Source organism: Palaemon carinicauda, chromosome 32, assembly GCF_036898095.1.
Source record: "Palaemon carinicauda isolate YSFRI2023 chromosome 32, ASM3689809v2, whole genome shotgun sequence".
In the NCBI taxonomy this organism is placed as follows: Eukaryota; Metazoa; Arthropoda; class Malacostraca; order Decapoda; family Palaemonidae; genus Palaemon; species Palaemon carinicauda.
Window position 1 is genome coordinate 28,320,747 of NC_090756.1, and position 17,077 is coordinate 28,337,823.

The window sequence follows — 17,077 nt, forward strand, 5'->3', positions numbered from 1 at the left end:
TGTCTAGATTCTCTTATCGACTTCAGGATCAGTCTCTCAAGGCCGAACCACTCTAAGACAATAGCTTCTAGCCGGCCATGGAATCGAACCCTGGTCCAGGATGCTGGCGTGACGGTGACGATACCATTTAGTCATATATATATGGAAACAGGAAAGTAAAAGCCCCGGTACCAAGCGCTTTTGTGTATTACGTACATTTCTTCAGGGTACAAAGTACCCTGGAGAAGTGTACGTAATACACGAAAGCGCTTGGTACCTGGTCTTTTACTTTCCTCTTTCCTGTGGATTATATATATGTATGTATATATATATATATATATATGTATATATATATATATATATATATATATATATATATATATATATATATATATATTAAAGTTTTCTTCATTAAATAACAAGATACAGTAATTTATTGAAAGGAACATTAATACAATAACTTTTCGTCTTACCACCTAATTAATTTTGGAAAGACTTTTAAAATCACCCATGTTTTAAAATGTCTTTAAATGGTTCTGTTAAGTACTTAATCGAATCTATATTAACAATACATACTGTTCATTGAGAAGGTGTCATATTAGCATTTTACCAGTTCGGTTCAAAAGGTATATAATTGAACCTCTGGTATCATTGAATTTGAAAAAAAAGTAAATTTATTCATTTAGTTTTTCAAGTTTTATTTCAAGTAACAACGGATCTTTATCCCCAATAATTCAGGTCTGTGATTTTACTAATATCGTCACTAGCACTTCGGGTTGTATGGAAAAAAAAGGGTCTAATATATTTTGGCCTCTGGAACTGGAAAACTGGAAGGTCATAAAGGTTATTCAAGTGGTCTAGTTCATGGGAAAAAAATTATCCACAGTGATTTTACAATTGTATGGAAACTAAATTCTTTGTAATTAAAAGTAACTAATTTATTATCACAATAGAGTCCTAGAACCATTGCAAGTTTCTTCAAAAGTATTATAGGAGAGTATTTAACTAAATATTCATGCAATCTATTAAAGAAAGGGATATTTATGGAGCCCCCGGGCTTATATCATATTGCTTTTCCAACTAGAGTTGTAGCTTGGCAAGTAATAATAATAATAATAATAATAGTAATAACTGAATTTGGTTCATTTTGATGCTCACTATCTAAAATAATTTGGAAGCGAGTAATATAGTTTCTTTTAGTTATTATTTTGTTTATGGGACAAATTTGGATTGATTTAGAAGGATAAATTTATAAATTTAACCCTTTTTTGAAGTCGCTGGGGGATATTACAGACAATAATGAGTTGATTTCTTGTTAATAGAAGATAATTAACCTACAGTAGAATAGATTTAGGTTCTTATACCATAAAGATCTCCGAATAAGTAAGATAAATAATGTTGTTATTTATAAATAAGGCATATGTTAAATTATAAAATAGAAAAGGTAGTCGGGGTGTAGTAAGACATGATTTAGGGAAATTATTTTTCCTCAAAACTCTGGTACATTTTTTCTTATTCTTTCATTAAATATGAATTTCTAATGTTTGCAGACATACACATATATATTGGGTTCACTAAATTATGTGATTTTTTTATTTACATTCAAATATAATCAAGAAATTACATCTATAAAAATAGAAAATTTGATATTCCATTGTTTCTTAAATCTTATATATAACAGATATAGTGCCTTATGTGAAAAGCCTATACTTTTTTCAAAGTAGAGTATGGCTCCCTTTTTAAGCTAAGCGTAGTATAATTCCAGTTTTCAAACAAAGCCGAGCTTCACTTTGCGTGTTAACTAAGCAAAATGTAGCTCAACTTGTAAAGAAAGCGGAGTGTAGCTCTGATTTTGAGCAGAAGTGGAGTCGTAAAGCTGTACGATGCTCTACTTTCATTGCAAAGTGTAGCTACAATTCTAAGCAAAGTGGAACAAAACTGCATTTTAATCATAGCTCCGATCTCTAAAGACTAGTGCAGCTTTCACGTAGAGCTCCACCACTATAAAAAGGGGCCACAGCTCCCCAAAAATTCCACTAATTATGGCACTACTACCCTTGAATCCCGACTGTAAATCCCTTCCCACTCACCCCGTGGAATGTCCAATCAGTGGGCATTCCTGTCTCTCAAAAAGATACTGGCACAGTCCGACACTTATCGCGTCAAGGGGTTAATCAAGAAGTTTTCTATAGTTCAAAGAGAGGGAATTTGAGCATGTGTTAGTTGTCTTCTGTATTTTCTTCAATGTTCTTTATGCAAAGGAGGGGTCCAAAGTAGCTCCTAATCAAGTTTTTCTTTCCATCTGGGCCCTTTTTCTAGTTGTCTTCTCTCGGCTATTAATTAAGCACCGAGTTAGTCTATGTCGTTTCCAGCACGCACTTCGGTCACCAGGGTGTGGATAGTAGGTTTAACAGGAACATTTACAGTAGATAAATACATAACAAAGTAAAAAATAACTACAAAATGACTCTTATCTGTAAGAAGTAACTGGCAAATAAAGCTGGTGTCATCACATTTTGTGTTGAAATTGAGATTGAAGAAATTGGAACAATCTTGGTTAAATTTTTTAATACTTAAAACCTAAGTATCCAAGTCTTTTTCTATGGTCAAGTTCTAGTTTTTCAACACCTCCATATCTTTTATACCTATTGGTATGGTATTGATGTTTTTTCAAATATCTGTTGAGTGGTCATTTGGCCATCCAATCCAAACAATGGAGCATTTCCTTCATGATTGTAAACTGGGAACTGTGTGTACAGATGAAGACCTACTAAGACACTAACCAAGGCATCACACAATGGGTCCTGTGCTGGCCAGTTAAGGTGATCCAGTAACTTTTCTCTTGATTTCATGTTAGTTTAGTGACCTTTTCGGGGCTTCGTTCAATGTTTCAACATTTGTTCCTCTATTATAGGAAGAGAGCCTGTGGCACTGTCTCCTCAACTTTCACAAATGATATTATACACTTTTGTATCCTTGAGCAAGCTTTGAATGTTCACCTACAAGATAAGGGATGTAAATTACATCCAGCTTTATATAACCACGTAGTTCCTACGCTATTTTCATTCGCTCGGACAAGTGCAATTCTAAGCAGCAAAATACATTTAAAATGCCCGAGAGACACTCCCATATATTGCGGCCTCAAGAAGGATTTTCTTTATGGTGTTCTAAGTAATCATTCAGTGCATATGACCTGCCATTGTAGATTTTAGCGTCCTGTTTTGTTTACACATGGTATTTGTAAATAAATGAAGTGTGCCAATAGAGCGATGGCAGTTTCTGGTGGGTAAATGCCTTTATCTTCTTGAAAATCCTCACTGAGAATACAGTACAACTTAAATTTATACTATGAGTGACATTACAACATAAACATTTACATTAAATCTTTAATACAACCTACTACGAGGTAGAATTGATTTATGTTTTTACATTACCTAAAGCGTCGACTATTGCGGTCAACAACACTGTATGAGGCAGGGTAATACAAGATATTTACATCTGTGATGTACATGTTCACTCTCCCGATTCTATCTACGTCGCACGCGAGTTCATGCGAGAAGGCTATTGAGAGTGTACAAACACTACACACATGACGAGTAGGAATACTAAACTTAACACCACTACAAGTGGTTCTGATACATACTCACAACTACATACATGCTACTACAACTTCACAATGACCAGTATCATGTCATTCATACTGTGAAAGAAAATGAATGCCTAATTTTATACATCTTTACATAAACCCTGATCTGTTTTCTGTAGTGTGTTTTTTAGTAGACATTCCTGTAGGTTTCTTTGAGCCGGGTTTAGGACTTCGTGGAATCTCGAAGAAGGCTTCTTTTTTGCTTGTGTTCTCAGTGGAAGAAGGGGATTTTGAGCATTGGCCTGCAACTCCTGCATCTTCTATTTCTTCATCACTGTAAACAGACTTTAGTTAATAACGCGGGTATTTTATAGGAAAGTATGACTCCTATACACTTACGAATTAAGGTTTATTAGTTATTCAGTGAACCTCATAATCATCAAATTGAGGAGTCTCATGAAATATAAAAAATATATGGGCTAAATTCTAATAAAGGTTCTGTAAATGCACAATATGTCATTAAGTGAATTAATATGCAAAAATTTGGGAGAATTTTGATAATTATGTAAACAATCTTGAAGTAAGAATCAGTGTCACAGCTTCATGTAATGCCTCAATTTGTAACATGAGTCTTACTCACATGGCATTTTGACAAGGTTAGAACAAATAAAATCTTTTTTCAGTACCCTTACCCAAGATTAGTAAACAAAAACATTTTTCTCGTCCAGTTTGATTATGGATTAATGTAAACAAGAACTCGCCGATATGGCTATATCAGTTTGTCTAGTGTTTGGAGTCCTAGTAACTGGACTCACTAATGTAAGTTATCCTTGGCAAATTTAAATGATACGTAATTCTTCCTAGTTAATCGAAGCGAGTCTTATTTTAGACTGGACGTCTTGGAAGAGTAATGATACGGATTACGACTAGGCATCGGTTAGTTTAAACAGATATGATGCTAGATATAGCTTGTTAGTCTTATTAAGAACTTACTCCCAGTGCAGCTGTCCTGGATTCGTGAATAAGGACCATTGGCAAGCTTCGTGATATTCGAAGCACTCTCCGCTCGATCTTCCGACGCGTTCGGCTCTTGCGTATTCTTCTAGTCGCTTTTCTGCATGAGGAGCTCTGCTGGCACTGATGGAGGAGAGAGGTTTTAAGATTAGTTTTCAAAGTATGAAATATTCGTAGACGAGTATAAAAGTCATTTTTACGTAACGGCAGTATCCTTAGTCAGTGAAATTGTGATTAATAGTCGTTTTGAATATGTCTCCCAGAATGCTTCCAGTCTTCAACACATGATAAATTACTTCTTACAACATTATCCTATTTGTTTTGGAGAACCATACCTGAGGAACAATTCGAGAACCTCCCCAAAGAATCCGTGGTTGGTGAGTGGTAGCTGGAATACCTCGCAGATGGCCCTTAGAAGGCAGGCCTTCCCGTCCAAGCCCATGTTGTGAAGAGCGTCCTCTGCTACCTGGTAAAGCATTTCCCTGTTGGGGATAAGGAGAAAAGGGAGGAGGAAGAAAAAATTAGATGAGTAGCATGTCCATGACGGTTGATTTTTTTAATAGTCTTTTCTTGTCTAGATGTCAGCTAATGAGTCTATGTATCAAATTGGTCATTTCAGATCCCAGTGGGATTAAGTTGGTTATTAGCAATCTTTAACCCTTAATAACTAACAGATTGAACCAATTTTTAAACCCGTCTGCGGAAGATCGTATCAAAAACCAATTGAAAGATTCTATTTTCCGATCGGTTCCTAAGAAATTGTCAGAAGCATACAGTATCCCCCCTCGTCAAAACTTATTTTTTTACCATTTTGCTCAACCACTGATGGAAATTTTCCTCCCACAAAGAACCAGTCAGTCATGTGATCTTACCTGTCTCCACCCGCCCAGTTAATGCCGGGGAGGGAGTATGTGTCACGTCTCCTCCTAAAGAATGCAGGCCACAGTCCCCAGGGGTTTTCTTCAGAGGTCAAACCAAGGTCATCAAATGCAACTGTGAGGAGAAGGTCAGGTCAGGTCTATCTTTGAGGTCATTATCAATCCTTTTCAAAGCAAAAGAAGGAAAGTTTTGGAGGAAGGAGTCAGATGGTAGTGTTAGTGTCCGTGTATTCTGTTCTGTACAGGTTTTGTCCGTGTTAGTGGTTTGTAGATATTTTATTACTGGTGTTTATGTCTGTGCTTGGCGTCCACATTTTAAATATTAAACTAATTCAATTGATAAATCAATCAACCGGTTTAAAAGCCTACCAAGGATTTATAGGAGATTATTGTAAATGACTTAGAAAAGCTGGAAAATTGTACGCCCGTTCACAATCCAGTCTAATGTCTCGTTATTTCATGGTTGTATATGGTAAATATTATTATACTTTTACTGTTCTTTTAGATGATCATGTGTCTCAACTAGCTTTTAGTACATGTTAGAATCGCATTCACAAAACCTAGATAGTAGCGTACACGTCAAGATGCATTCTATATCATGTATATGATATAAGAAGACACTACATCAGTTAACTACCATTTTGATTTAGAATACAACGTACATATTTGTAAAATGTGTGAGTATCGTAATTTCGTAAAGTTTCCATTGGTTTGGTGCTAAAAATTATCCTTGAGGTCTTGATCATAGATGAATGTCTTTATTTCCTTTGTCTGCTCTTTTAAATTTTTGTTCTGGCGGACGCTAATCTTTCAAATGTTCATTTGATCAAGTGCTGAATGAAGTTTGTAAGTGTTAGTCGTGAAGTTTAAGCCATGTGCTCACGTCAAGTTGTACCGTTTCTGTCATAGCTTAACAGCAGTGAGTGTCCACAGCCTAAAATCAATATTAGTCATACTTAGAAAATGGTTATTGTCATTTAAAAATCAAGTTATTTTGGTGAGTGTCAGTCACAGCTAAACACCAGAGAATGGCAGCAGCCTAAAATCAGTATTAGTCATTCAAAATTGTTCATGGAAAGAAGCTTTGGGGATAAAATGGCTGTAGTGCGGCAGTCTGGCAGTCTAGAAATGTTAAGTCATTCTATTATGTGAAGCTGCATGACTGAATTTCAGAAATATCAAGGAAATATCAACAATTTAAGGTTGATGAATAACCCAACAACCAATTGCATCTAATTAATGCTTGAAATAAAAAAAAAAATAACACAGCCCTTATACCATCTTAATTCTAAAGAAAATTGTGATAGAGATATTTTAAAGCTTAAACATGGGTGAACAATATTCAATATAGCATATGGACAGCATCCCAAGAGGATCATGAGAGAAAAATCAAGTACTGATCGCGATGGTCTTGTCTCAGTTGTGTGTGGAGAACAAAATGGTTTGAGAAATTTGTGAAAAAGTAGTATATCTTAAAATAGTTCAGTCAAGGATAGGTGGGTGCTTAAAGTATAGGTGCATGTAAGATGTTCTGTAAAGAATTTCTAAGTTACACACCACAGGACTCTGTCAAAATGTGGTATATATTCATATATACTTTACAACATGGCTAGAGAATGGAATCTACAATTCTCTTATAAACAAAGCCTCCATTAGATAAGCCTATTCATTGTTTTATAATCTGTCTGTGAATGTATTAATTTTTCTCTTCCCAGTTGGCAAAAAGCTAATTTTTCTTTGAGTCTCCCCTGTCTGATAGAACAGTATTACCTATAAAATTGTACCTAACTTTCCCCTAGAATGAACAGCAAGTTTGAAATCTCTATCTTTGTTGTCAGAAATTAGGGGCACTTTTGTATGTCTTATGTATTGTGAAATGTTGAGGTAACAGAATATGGAAGGACATGAATTGGAAGTATCAAGCTGTTGGTTCTGCAATACCTTCATGATATGATGATGTTAATTGTTGCTCTTTCTACTGGACATAACTAGACTCAACTAATCCTGTCTCAGTAGCCTTACTACCTTTTGCTTAGATGTTAATGGGACAAGTTTATGGTGCTAAACGAATTGCCCAAGTCCCAAAGAAAGACAGACGAAGAAGATCTGCTGGACGACTCGCGTCAACCGAGTGTTTTCTGTTAAGAAGAAGAAGAATGGGATTCGAGACAAGCCATCTTGACGAAGTAAACAAATCCTTGTAACCATTTTTTTTTTTAACCGCCATTTCAGACGCCTAACCACTTTTTAACCGCTGCCTGGTACCATAGCCAGTGGAACCTTACTCTTGAAGGGGATGGAGATGGTCATGGAGGCGTGGTAACCCGTAGGCAAGTTCCTGGCCACTGGAATACTCAGGGTGGGCGTCAACACCAACAAGGTTTCCGGCGGCAGCGTTAACCTCCTCTCGGACGTGATGAAGATCAGACGCTTCTTACGGGAGTGCGGTGTGTTGGCGTCGCTGGAAGAGGAAAAGAGAAGCATGAATCGTATCGCTCTATATCTTTAACATCAGCATTGGGAAATGAAATCATCATTATGCATCCTAGACTATGGATTTTCGCAATGGTTATATGATAAGTAAAAATAATCTGCCGTCCATGAGGAATCTTAACTCTGACGACCAGTAGATGTGATATACATCCTCCAGGTCTTCACCCTTTAGTTGATCAATGGATGTATGTCCCTAAAAAGATTTTTTTTTTAAATATTCATTAAAAATCTAATTTTACGCTTAAGCGAAAAATACCCCTATGCTAGTGGTAGACCCATAGTTGAACTTCACCACTATGGGTTGTAAATAACGATGTAAAAATAAAGAAAATGAAAAAAAAACTTATTTTTCGAGCTGTCATTGATTTCACAAATTTCTTCACGATCTTTTTTTCGTAATTTACGAAAAAAAAATTATCTCAGGAGTCACTTTGAAAAAAGTAGTAACCCTCGTTATACAAAATTTATTCAGGAACAAAAAACGGAACGTCTCAAATTTATATCTATTATATTACGGATATTTTCATACTCTTCATTGGGTTTTTATTTTATTTTTTTTTGGGGGGGGCAACTAATCTCAAACATTACCATAGATAAAGATGTTTTAATATAATTCTGATTATTCTATCATAAAATACAACTATTTAGGACAAAATCGAACCCAAAACGAATGTCATATCCCAAATATTATCATCGTTATATTGATTTAAAAGAAATATATATATATTATTTCTCGGTTGCATGTTAGCGCTCTCGAACTCGGTTCTGGGGACGAGTGACACTAATTAACAGATGCGTTTCTTTGAAATCATAAGGAATTTAATTGGGTTCAGCCCCGCATCGGCTTATTATCATCATTAGTGTTGGAAGGTAAACTGGTTATGAGAATTTCTTGAATTTGAGTTATTCAGATGAGCCAATTTGTTTATTTAAGAGGGTTGAACGCAACGTTATATTGTCATGCATCTAAAACCTTTTTATGTAATATATATATTTATACTGCATATATATATATATATATATATATATATATATATATATATATATATATATATATATATATACACACATATATATATGTGTATATATATATATATATATATATATATATATATATATATATATATACATTATATGTATATATATATATATATATATATATATATATATATATATATATATATATTATATGTATGTATATGTGTATATATATATATATATATATATATATATATATATATATATATATATATATATATATATATAAATATATATATATATATATATATATATATATATATATATATATATATATTATATGTATGTATATGTATATATATATATATATATATATATATATATATATATATATATATATACATTTATGTATATATATATATATATATATATATATATATATATATATATATATATATGTGTGTGTGTGTGTGTGTGTATATATATATGTATGTATGTATATATAATTGTTTATCTGCATTTGATTTTTGTTTCTTCATCTGTTATTATAATTGTTTATCTGCATTTGATTTTTGTTTCTTCATCTGTTATTATAATTGTTTATCTGCATTTGATTTTTGTTTCTTCATCTGTTATTATAATTGTTTATCTGCATTTGATTTTTGTTTCTTCATCTGTTATTAAAATTGTAATATGCTCCCCTTGTTTTACCCTTCCAAATTTGGTTTTATAATTTAAAGTAACATCCCTTTTCGCCTTACTTTTCTTAAATGCTCCCCCTCTAATGATAACTGCAATAATAACGATTATGAAGCGTCTAATTGCAAATTGGTGCTTTTTCTAGTGATAAAACTACGCCGTGCTCTTATAAACCCGTGTTATAATGGCTGAAAGTCAGTCAACCAACTGGAATTATGCTGGTGTTGTAGGTAGCTTGACAGCTTTTTGTTCCATGTTTGTGCAGCAGGTTTTGAGCTAATCCAATCGCCTGGATTTTTTGGGGTCTGCTTGCTGGGTGTTCTCGGGGGTGGGGGGGGGGGGGTTAGCAGTTACTAACATTTGATAAAGGGGGCTGTATTTTATCTGCTTCTAACATATAATATATACTGGTAGTTTCATATGATGATTAATTTGACTGTAAATTACTAAAAGCATTTTTTAAGTAAAGCCAGTCTATCTCAAGTTTTAGCAACTTCTAACATTTAATATATACTAGTAGTTTCATATGGTGATTAATTTGACTTTAAATTGCTAAAAGCATTTTTAAGTAAAGCCAGTCTATCTCAAGTTTTAGCAACTTCTAACATTTACTATATACTAGTAGTTTCATATAGGTGATTGATTTGATTAAATTACTAAAAACAATTTTTAAGTAGAGCCAGGTCTATATCAAGTCTGAGCAGCTGCTAACATTTGATATATACTAGTAGTTTCATATAGGAGATTGATTTGACTAAATTACCAAAAGCAATTTTTAAGAAACAGTGGTCATTCTATCTGTAGTCCAGTCATTTAGAAGATAAGGGAAACATTTGTATTTCGAAAGAAAGCCAAATGTTCTCCTCTTGAAGGATGGAATATTGTAAGAGATGGGGAAAGCAGGTACTGCTTCGAAATTCAAAGCTGAACAATACTAGAATTTATGTTCCTTGAACTTTAGAAGAACGTTTCCTTGAGCAATGATAGAAGAACCACTACTTGAGTAATATTAAAAGAAATTAACATTAAGTAATGTTAGGGGAAATGATCCTTAGTCATGTTAATAAGAAATGATTTTAGAGAAAAGTTTTTCTTAGAGGATTGTTAGGGGAAATGACCTTTGATCAATAGTATGAAAATTATCTTTAACCATGGATGGAATAAATGGTCTTTGAGCAATGCTAGAAGAAATTGTTTGTGAGCTATGTTAGAGGAGATGAACCCTGAGCCATGTTAAGATGAATTGTTCCTGAGGAATGTTCAAGGAAATTGTTTTGAGTATTGTTCAAAGAAATCTTGCTTGATCAAAATAGATGTTCCTTAATCAGTGTTAGAAGAACCAGCATCAGAGCAACGTTAGAGGAAATTTTAATATAGTAATTTCACAGGAATGATCTTGAGCAATGTTAGAAGAAATGGCTCATGAGCAATGGTAGGAAGAATGTTACTTGAGCAATGTTATAGGATATTATTCTTGAGCAATATTAGAAGTAATTATCCTTTATCATTGTAAAAAAGAAGCGTGCTTGAGCATTCTTATAAGCACTATGGGAAGTAAAGGCTTTGGAGCTGGATAAGGGTAGATTTTTTATTCTATTACATAAACTATTTAAGATAAGTTTTTGACAAAGTTTAAAATACAAAAGCATGGCAGTTGTGTAGTTTATGGACAGCATAGAGTCCTTAGTATTCTGAAGATTTCAAGTACTGAACCAATCAAAGAAATCTTCAAATGCCACCTTAAATGACAGTAAGATATCAGGTTATTCGTTTAGACAGAATAGAGCAGAGGACAGAAATAAGTAGACATTCTCTCTGTATTCTGATATATTTTAGATCTACTCAAAAACAAGATATACAAAATAGACATTTTAGTATATTTCTAATTTCGAATCTGCATCAGAACAAATGTATTTTGGTTTATCTAGACAGAGAGATGCATAAATGACATTTGATACCAATGGCCTACCCAGGGTAATGATAAAAAGGATTGATTTCTGCCTCAGAAATTATATATTCTGATTGATTGATTGATTGATTTGAGGTTTACTGATTGATCTAGACGTAGAGATGCATGAATGACATTTGATACCAATGGCCTACCCAATGATAAAATGGATGAATATTAAATTCAGAATTTATAAATGCAGTAGTTTCCAGGAACCAGCCTTGGGGTACAACTTGATTGTAGAGTAAGCAACTCTTACCTGGTACAGTTTGACATGGCGCTGACCAACGCGTCGGCCATCATCAGTAGCACGAACGTTTTTAAACACTTCATGGTGCAAACCATCCTGCAAGAGAAAAGTGCAATTTTAAAATTTGAAAAGAAAAAAAGAGTTTGGCAATGTTCAATATGTTTGCATATTATATTCCTAAATCTCTACAAAAATATTTATTATTATTATTATTATTATTATTATTATTATTATTATTATTTTTATTACTTATACCTTATGAAAGGAAGATTGACAGTTAATATCAGCAAAGATGTGATATTGATGTTAATGTATTTACTCTTATGTTAAGGAGATGATTATCGTTGTATGTTCCCTCTACAATTTCTCTGGCAAGGATGCCCACTACATTAGTTTATTATATGAAAACTATTTGGTTAACCTCTTCCAGACCGGAGGTTTCTCGTGATCGTGTTACTGGACAAACTCTGGCACAAGAATTTGTTATATTGGTTAAAGTTATGTTTCTTATTAACAAGTGTTGATTCATTGCGTATCGCCCCAGTCTATCTCGCGAACGTTTTATATCACGTATCGCTCTTGTTTATTTCGCGAACTTTTGATATCACTTATCGCTCCAGTCTATCTCACGAACATTTTATATCGTGTATCAGTCCAGTCTATCTCGCGAACATTTTATATCACGTATCGCTCGACTCTATCTCACGAACATTTATATATCACCTATCACTAAAGTCTATCTCGCGAACATTTCATATCACATATAGATCCAGTCTATCTCGCGAACATTTTATATCACGTATAGATCCAGCTTCTTAGAAGACTTATAAGAGAGTGTTTTCTCAGTAGTCCTCTTTTAAGATTATGTCGTCTTATATGCCTCCTTTAAGCTCCTACATGCTATGAAAGCCCCCTTAAAATAGTAATTAGTCTCAGAAGCCCCTTTCTAAGTAGCGATATGTACTGTTTGAATTCTCTTAAAATGTTGTCCTCTTTGAAGTCTCTTAAAATGTTGTCCTCTTTGAAGTCTCTTAGGTGTTGTCCTCTTTGATGTCTCCTCTAAATGATTATCTTCTTTAAAATACCCTTTAATTAATTGTCCTCTTTAGAAGTTTCCTTTTAACAAGTCTACCCTGCTTGAAGTCCCCTTTTAAAGGAAAATATATGTCCTTTTGAATTCCCCTTTATAGAGTTTTATAACCTCGAATACCCTTTATAGGAAGTCCAAAATCCTAGTTGAAGTTCCCGTTTTAATGAAGGCTTTCATCTTTTTTATGAAGACCTCCCATGCTGATACCGAGCTTGAAGCTCCTAGCAGGGACCAGTAAGGGGGAAGACTTCGAGAATTCTTAAAGGTCAATCCTCTCCTTCGGAAAGCCGTTTGCATAAACGGGATTTCTCACCAAGGGTAAACAGGGTAATGGAGGTCAGTGGCTCTCAAGGAGACAAAAAATAGAAATTATTTATTGTGGGTAGATAATAGGAGTTGGGTTGGATTCCATAGTCATTTTCTCACCAAGGGTAAACAGGGTAATGGAGGTCAGTGGCTCTCAAGGAGACCAAAAAAAAAAATAGAAATTATTTAATGTAGGTAGATAATAGGAGTTGGGTTGGACTCGTAGTCATTGAGAAAATGAGAAAGACTTCAAGGTTTGAATGTGAGGTTGAGGAAAAGGACTAGATTTATATCTAATAGCAAAGGATGTAAGGTCATATTAACCTTTAGATTATAGTGATTGTTAAGTTGAGTGAAAAAAAAATGAGATTCATAAGCACCGGATAAATTATTGAGAGTTATCATTAACGCCTGTTGCTTTAGAATAATATTAAGGTGCTACCGCCTTCGATAATACATCTGGGAAATGAAAATTTCCTTTAAAAGAAAAAGGAAATAGCAGAAATAATGTATGTTAAGAATGCATGCATATCCTGGTAATGAAAATTCAAGTACGCTGATGGCTCTGATAAGCTTCTCCCTCATTAAATTTGAAAGAAAAAAAAAGGTGTTATTAAGAGCGCTACTCCCTTCCAGCAAGATTCTTGATTTCAAATGAGTCTTGACAGAATAGAAACTATTACTTTGGAAAATAATTCAGTAATGAAGGAACTAGTTGAGCAAACCTATCACCTTCATTAACTACATTGAACTTGGCTCCACAAGGCACTAGAAGAGTTGGAAGATCCAGGCCTACATGGCTGAGGACTGTGAAGTTGATGATGAGTGGAGAAGTATTGATTTAAAAGCTGAAGATAGAGATGACTGGTGAAATCTAACCGAGGCCCTTTGCGTCAATAACTACGTTAACTACATTGAACTGGGCTCCACAAGGCCCTAGAAGAGTTGAAAGACCCAGGCCTACATGGCTGAGGACTATAGAGATTGAAGTAGATGAGGATGAGTGGAGAAATATTGATTTAAAAGCTCAAGATAGAGACGTCTGTCGAAATCTAACCGAGGCCCTTTGCGTCAATAGGCATAGAAGGAGTTTGAATTTCAATATAAATTGTCCTTTTTAGGGTGTTAGCTACTAGCTGTCACATATGCCTTTAATATCCATCGAATTTCTACTTTCTCGTAAGTCAAATTTTTATCTTCAGCTAAAGATATGATCCCATTTATTTTAAACAGCGGAGTAATTGTACATGAGCAAAAGGCGTATTTAGTCTGGGAAATATCCTAACTTAACCGTTTATTTTCCTAAATCTTGCTGTCCAAACTGATGTAACATCATAGTGCAACTGCAAGATCCCCCCACCCTCCACCCCCACCCCCTATTCTCTCTCTCTCTCTCTCTCTCTCTGTCTCTCTCTCTCTCTCTCTCTCTCTCTCTCTCTCTCTCTCTCTCTCTAACGCCAGATTGTATACTGTGTCATAGTGTGCAGTGGCAACGTCTGGCATATGAGCACGTGAGGTCCCAAGATCATTTGACATATTTAGGATTGGGGGAAGCCTTTATACAGAAAAAAATCCCTTGAGATTTACCTCAATGGTGGTGTAAAACAAATATTGGAATCATTTCGGATGCAATTTCGGAAATACGCCAATTTGTATAGAAACAGAGACATTAGGTAAGGAGTGATCTTTGGAGATGTGGCATGAATGGGAGAATCCGTTTAAAACCAGGTGCCTTCCCTTATCAGTCCTTTCTCGCTGAGTTGAGTATAGTAACCTAATCTTCCCGAGTTTCTGGATGCTAATATGACCCAGAATGCTGTAATTCATGTGATGCATCTTATTGCATAAGGGAAGGTTCTCTCTCTCTCTCTCTCTCTCTCTCTCTCTCTCTCTCTCTCTCTCTCTCTCTCTCTCTCTCTCTCTCTCTCTCTCTCTGCTGTGTGAAATTCGGCAGTGTCATCGCTCAAGGTATGTTTGGGCCATCAACCTAGACAACATGTGGCAAGATATTAACAGATGAATCAAACGAAAGTCTTAGACTTAGCTAAAAGCACAATAAGTTTCCTTCCCTCTAATACCAGCTTTGGATCTCTCTTCCTCCTTCTGTTTTCCCGATTGTAAAAAACCATCCATCTTATGAATCTAAAGCCTGGGCTCTTGTGACCTTCTCGAATAACCCACTTTTTATCAAAATTCCTTCAGTTTCTTCTTCGCGTTAAATTCTTTCACGGACTGTAAGGAAGCATAAGGTCTCTAGGTCTCTTGCCCCATTGGCAGCTAATCTTATCTCAATAGTAACAGTGCTTGAAGTCAAGCTGATTTCCCTTCTAAGGGTCTCATGAGAGCTCAAATCCAGGACCTGTTTTTACTCCTGTTAGGAGGTACAAACCGGATTCTCCAACGCCACTTTGTGAGCGACGATTTATTCTAGCGGGACACTTCTTCCGGGAGAGAGGAATTATTATGATGGAGTGAAATGCAACTCTGTGGCCTTCTTCGTTGAGACGTAAACAAGATGGTTGTTTTTGCTCTTGATATAGAGTGGTGAGTGGTACCCCTATTTACTGGAAGTCCAAAAGATGGTTGTTTTTGTTTTTAATGTGGACTATGACGTGGTATCCTTGTCTGCTGGAAGTCCAAAAGATGGTTGTTTTTGTTTTTAATGTGGAGTTAGACATGGTATCTTCGTCTACTCGAGGTCCAAAAGATTGTTGTTTTTTGTTTTTAATGTGGAGTTAGACGTGGTATCCTCGTCTACTCGAGGTCCGAAAGATGGTTGTTTTTGTTTTTAATGAGGAGACGTGGTATCCTCGTCTACTCGAGGTCCGAAAGATGGTTGTTTTTTGTTTTTAATGTGGAGTTAGACGTGGTATCCTCATCGACTCCAGGTCCAAAGAAAAGAAAAGGATAAAAGTTTCAGACTGTCCTAAAGGAAATATTAGACCTAGACTACTTCTTGTAGGATGGAATGTTATAAGTTTTTAACCAAGGGAGAATAAGCCACTCTTTGTTTTATCTCTTGATTCCTTCTCTTTCATCAAAACAGCAGTATCCCCACCTTTCAGGATGATATCACCACTTATTTCATTTTTGGTTATGAAGACCTAAGGTCTTCAAGCTGTATTCGATTCCTCTACCTTCTATACTCCGTTTTCACTCTCTTCTACCTTCTGCCATCCCTTCCCATTCTACCTCAGCTTGTGGGATAAATGCTGTTGGTGTTGACACCATCAGAGGGTACCATTTTAAGAGTTCTAGATTAAAATAGACGAATTACCTGACCGTTGTATGAGGGAATATAGTAACGATTTCAATCAGTACTCTTTTAGATAGTCATTAATAAAATCCTTATACGTATGTGACTTATAGATGGGATAAAACTTATTGAATACATGAAGAGCTTCTATTCAACGTTCTCGAATAATTTAAAGATAAGGAGTAATGTTTCTCAAATTAAATAAAAAACATTAATACATTTCTTTACGCAATCTATGACAGTTAATACAATGGCTAAGCTTCTTATCATCGTATCATACATGTCCTTGTAGTGTCTTATCCTGATTCTCCTATTATTGTTAAACACTGTTTTTCCATTAGCCTTCTGCATTGTCTTGTCTTCGGCCTTTCCCCTGACACTGGTTTTACGAGGAAACGTTCCCTGGATTGTAACTTTTCTAAAATGTGATTCAAGTATTAATTGCTTTTTTAAAATAGGATTTAAGCATTAATTGGTTTTCTAAAGGGAATTTAAATGTTAATTTCTTTTCTAAAATATGATCTAAGTATTCATTGGTTTTCTAAAAAAAAAAATGTGATTTAGATATTAATTGCTTTTCTAAAATTTGATTGGAATGTT

At 34.8% G+C, this 17,077-nt stretch overlaps 1 protein-coding gene across 1 annotated transcript; it reads right to left on the reverse strand.

Annotated features, from left to right (window-relative positions):
• Positions 1-406: 406 nt before the first annotated feature.
• On the reverse strand, positions 407-11,920 carry LOC137625382 (uncharacterized). Its single transcript, XM_068356243.1, has 6 exons — positions 11,835-11,920; positions 7,743-7,918; positions 5,452-5,572; positions 4,915-5,061; positions 4,559-4,702; positions 407-3,899 (listed from the first exon to the last, which is right to left on the reverse strand). The coding sequence occupies exons 1-6, from the start codon at positions 11,918-11,920 to the stop codon at positions 3,716-3,718; spliced, it is 858 nt and encodes a 285-aa protein (XP_068212344.1). The 3' UTR covers positions 407-3,715.
• Positions 11,921-17,077: the final 5,157 nt, after the last annotated feature.